This window comes from Triticum aestivum, chromosome 2D (genome assembly GCF_018294505.1).
Source record: "Triticum aestivum cultivar Chinese Spring chromosome 2D, IWGSC CS RefSeq v2.1, whole genome shotgun sequence".
NCBI lineage: Eukaryota > Viridiplantae > Streptophyta > Magnoliopsida > Poales > Poaceae > Triticum > Triticum aestivum.
The window spans coordinates 605190488-605194842 of record NC_057799.1 but is presented as its reverse complement, the minus strand read 5'-3'; the positions used below and the strand labels follow the sequence as shown (position 1 = coordinate 605194842).

Below are 4355 nucleotides of genomic sequence, written 5' to 3'. Positions count from 1 at the left end.
CAGCTCGTCGCCCGTCGCCCGGGCCCTTCGGAGCTTGTTGGATCCACCGTCGCCTGGTCGTCACCCATTGCCTGAGGCAGCCCAGGATCCAGGGAGGATTCAAAAATTGATATTTGGAAGAACAAAATAAGGAAGCTGACTCGTCCAACCAACCGCAGACCAAAAATCCAAAAAGAGCTTCACCTTTTCTCTTTCACATACACCGGTAGAAAGGGTCAAACAATCGAAAAAAATTCTAATAAATACTACTCCAATTTTTCAGTAGTAATCTAGAAAAGTTTGAGCTTATTTGAACAAAAGCTTCGGAAGATAATGGGTATTTAACTAGACAAATCCAATCTTTCATTCAAATTTTGATATTTTTCAAAATCTCCCCCCAAAAACTCCAGTAATACTACATTTTCCCAGCAATAACCTGGGAAATTTTCAGTTTATTTGGACAAACGTTAGGAGATAATGATTTTTTTCCTTCAAACAGGTGTTTACGCCACTGCTTGTAGCGCATCGTTGTTCTTGGTGTGATCTGCAGTCTTCTGTTCCTTGTAATCCCTCATACTTTCCCGGCTATGATGGTTCCCTTTTTAAGGATCAATGTTGCTGCTTTATTTAATCACTAGCACATATGCCCGTGCGTTGCAACGGGAGAAATAATTAACATGTCCTCCACGACAACACAGAATAACAATAGCTGAATGGTGCCACCCAACAATAAATAAATCTTGCTAAATGTGTTTTAAGCACATCTCACCTCCCAAATCCACAATCGTGTCGTGCCCTCCTACCTCGTATGATTCCATCGCGTTATTAGTCCGCACGCTTGTGTCATTTGTATTTGTTATGCAGGAATATATGCCGTGACCCCTCACCTCTTTGGATATTTAATTCGTAGGTACTAATTTGTCTTTCCTTTTATGCCCACTGGATGAATGAGACACACACATCATCCTTTTTTTGTTCTTATTCTTGAGGCACATATATAAATCTGTAAAATTTAGTATAAATGGCGTGGTGGTACTATTTAACCGGGCAGCGAACCCATCTATCATATTTTTGCTCTTGCGAAGCTTGCCCAGTTTGACTTGGCCCACGTTTTTTTAGGCAGGCTCGGCCATCGATTAGGACGGTGGATCAGGTAAAAAGGGCATCACTGTATCAAAAAAAGGTAAAAAGGTCATCATATCAAGTTTCTTCACGTGCAAGTCAAAATAGCAAGTTTTTACACATACATGTTTTCTTTTTGAGAATCTATCCTTAGACGTTATTTTACGCATCCTACACATAGACACTGTTTTGCCTCACACACGCACTGAGAATCTGGCCTACATAACTTGGTCAAATGTAATGTATAAATAGTGAATAACCAGTGAAAATTCATAGGAGGCAACTGGATAAGTTGGTTACGAAGGTTTTGTGTTTGTGCGTGGTTGCGAGTTCGACTCCAGTGTGAGCATCCATTCTTTTTGGCTCGCTCGAACGAGCGAGCGTGAGCGAGCAGCAGTGATGCGGGCCAGACTCGGCCCAGCACCGCTGGGACATATAAAAAATAGAGATATGGGCCGGACGTTTTGCTTAGTTTTTTGTTTTTCACATGTACGTCTCGGTTTCCAACTAAAATATAGCGTATGTAAAATTATTCAAAACGGGACGAAACATAACGGAATCAAACCAAGAATACCTATTCCAAGAATACCTATTTCCTTTAATAGTAGGTATAGATATAGATAAACGTTCATAATGTCATTATCAAGCACACAGTCTGGAGTAACCCGCAGTCAAACCTCACAAAGTTCATCTCCGACACCGACTCTAGCTAACTTATGTGCCGGTTCCCTTTTATTGAATGAAACATAGCGCTGATATATTTCATCCAGAAAAAAAAACACAGTGCAGAAACGAAAACTAGCAAACGAGAGAAAAATCGGAGTTATGATGCGGTATGCTTTTGCTATCGGTACCGGTGATGTCAGCGATTGAGAAATGACTATTTATCTACAAACAATAATTGCCCCAAGGCCAGTTCGTTGCACACTTTCAGGCCGACTAAGTATACGAAAGCGATATATACTACTTATATCACTATCAAAATAGTTTAGATTCTATAACACAAATATCATCAAATCCTACAGTTACACGATTTGTCTTGTACAACACGCATACCATAAAAATATGCAACCACTTAATTAACCAAGTACGAGATGCAAAACCTAGAGAACAATGCGAAGGACTAACGCGGCATCGACGACCAGGCAGGCCGGCGACCATGCGTATATATCCACCTCCTCTTGTCGCTTGATGATTACCAACTAACGCCCGGTAGTTGGTAATTACACGGTCATGGCTGGTCTCGAGTTTGTAGTACTGGCAGTGCCGGCGGCAGCGGTGGCGCGGCTAGTGTTCGGGCTCATCTCGGATATTGTGAAGAAGGCGGAGACAGCCCGCCAGAATAAGCTAGAGTGCAACTACCTAAAGAGGCACGTATCCCAGATCGGCAGGCTGCTGCTTCGCCTGCAGCTGCAGGACCCGGAGGTGGCGGAAGCGCTGGCCGGGCTACGCGACACGCTCCAGGAGGCGCACGTTCTCGTCGTCGCTTGCCAGAAATCGAACATGGTCAAGGAGATCTTCTCTGCGGGCGAGCAGGCGATGAAGTTCACGCAAGTCAACGGCAGGATCGACTCTCACCTCCTCGTCATTCAATTGCTCAGCCAAATCTCCATTACCCACCGCCTCGATCGGATCCTCTCTCCTAATCACACCAGCATACTGGTGCCGTCGCCAGGCTACGGCGACGACTACGGCTCCGGCTCGCGCTCTCTGCAGCTGAAGGTACGTAACATATCAGAAGAAGAACCATCCAGCAATGAGTTTTACCGCTTAATTAATTCAGTTTTGCTAAGTCTCGACTTAGTCTTCGTTATGTCTCAATCAATGCTACATTCTTTTGATCTTGCATGAAGATTTATACAAAAAATTCTTTTCAATTTTTGTTTCTTCTTTTTATATACCATATCACTTGATTGAGACTTGGTCGAGACCTCGACACACCTAATTCATCATTACGCGCGCGCGTGTGTGTGTTTGTGCCATAGGAGTCTGCGAAGGTCCCCTATGTGGGCTCAACCTCAATGCATGCAGTTGTCCACTTCACATCAGCGGAGATCGCCGTCTTGACCGGGAACTACGGCCATGTGCTCAGCGAGGACAGCTCCGGAACGGTGTACAAGGGCATTCTCCACGACGGCCAGGAGGTGGCCGTCAAGAGCCTGAAGAACAAAGGGAGTCAACGAGAGGGTGCGTTCGTGTCGGAGCTCGAGACCCTCTCCCAGCTCCGTCACGACCACATCTTGCGCCTCGTGGGCTGGTGCTCTGAGGACGACGACCGCATGTTCATCTACCAGTACCAGCACATGAGCAACGGCACGCTCAGGGACCACCTGACGAAGGGCGGAAGCGAAGGCTCTGCCTCTGCGTCACCGGTGACGTCGTCGTGGAAAGCGCGTCTCCAGACGCTGCTGGGCGTGGCCGGTGCCATCGATTACCTGCACCGCTTCGCCGTGACGGGGATCATCCACCGAAACGTCAGCTCCTCGAGCATCCTTCTCGACAAGAGCTGTGTGCCTTGCCTGTCGGACTTCGGCGCGGCGATTTTGCAAGTGCCGACGACGGGCGGCCAGCACGTCGGGGACGTGGTCGGCAGAGTCGGGTACACAGACCCGGAGTACTGCCGCACGAGATGCGTGAGTCCGGCGAGCGATGTGTACAGCTTCGGCGTGGTGATACTCGAGGTGTTGACCGGGAGGCCGCCTAGCTGGGAAGGGAAGCTCCCGAACACCTTGGTTGGCTTTGCCGTCCCGATCATCAAGAGTGGGAACCTGCGCTCTGTGCTGGACAGGCGTCCGTCGCCGAAGCCTACGCCCAGACAGATGGAGGCGCTGGAGCTCGTCGCATACACGGCAACACGCTGTCTGTGGCAGCAGGATCGACCCTTCATGGCAAACGTGGTGATCAACCTCCATACGGCGCTCGGGCTCATAGACGGCGATGAGCCGAAGCGACTCCAATGGAGCTAGCGACGACTCGCCAGAACATGCGTTAAAACGATACGGACGAGTTAAACTGACCTATCGGTCGGTCCGTTTGTTCGGTACATACTAATGTGGTGTTGTGTGCTTATAAGTTGTGTAAAATTTTGTGTCGTGTTAAAATTAATAAAAAGAAAAAAATGTGTTGTGTTTGCTAAGTCCACAAAAATTACATGAATAACCTAATAGAACATCGTCAGATCCAGCGTCAACAAAAGAGCATGCGAGAATTTGCAGTCCTAGATCGGTTGGTGTTTAAGAGCATCTTCAGCCGCG

The 4355-nt window shown here is 47.5% G+C and overlaps 1 protein-coding gene across 1 annotated transcript; it reads left to right on the top strand.

The window, feature by feature from the left end:
* Positions 1-2261: 2261 nt before the first annotated feature.
* Positions 2262-4151, top strand: LOC123050347 (putative serine/threonine-protein kinase-like protein CCR3). The gene is made up of 2 exons (XM_044473157.1): positions 2262-2823; positions 3087-4151. Exons 1-2 carry the CDS (start codon positions 2335-2337, stop codon positions 4065-4067), a joined length of 1470 nt encoding a protein of 489 aa, XP_044329092.1. The 5' UTR covers positions 2262-2334; the 3' UTR covers positions 4068-4151.
* Positions 4152-4355: the final 204 nt, after the last annotated feature.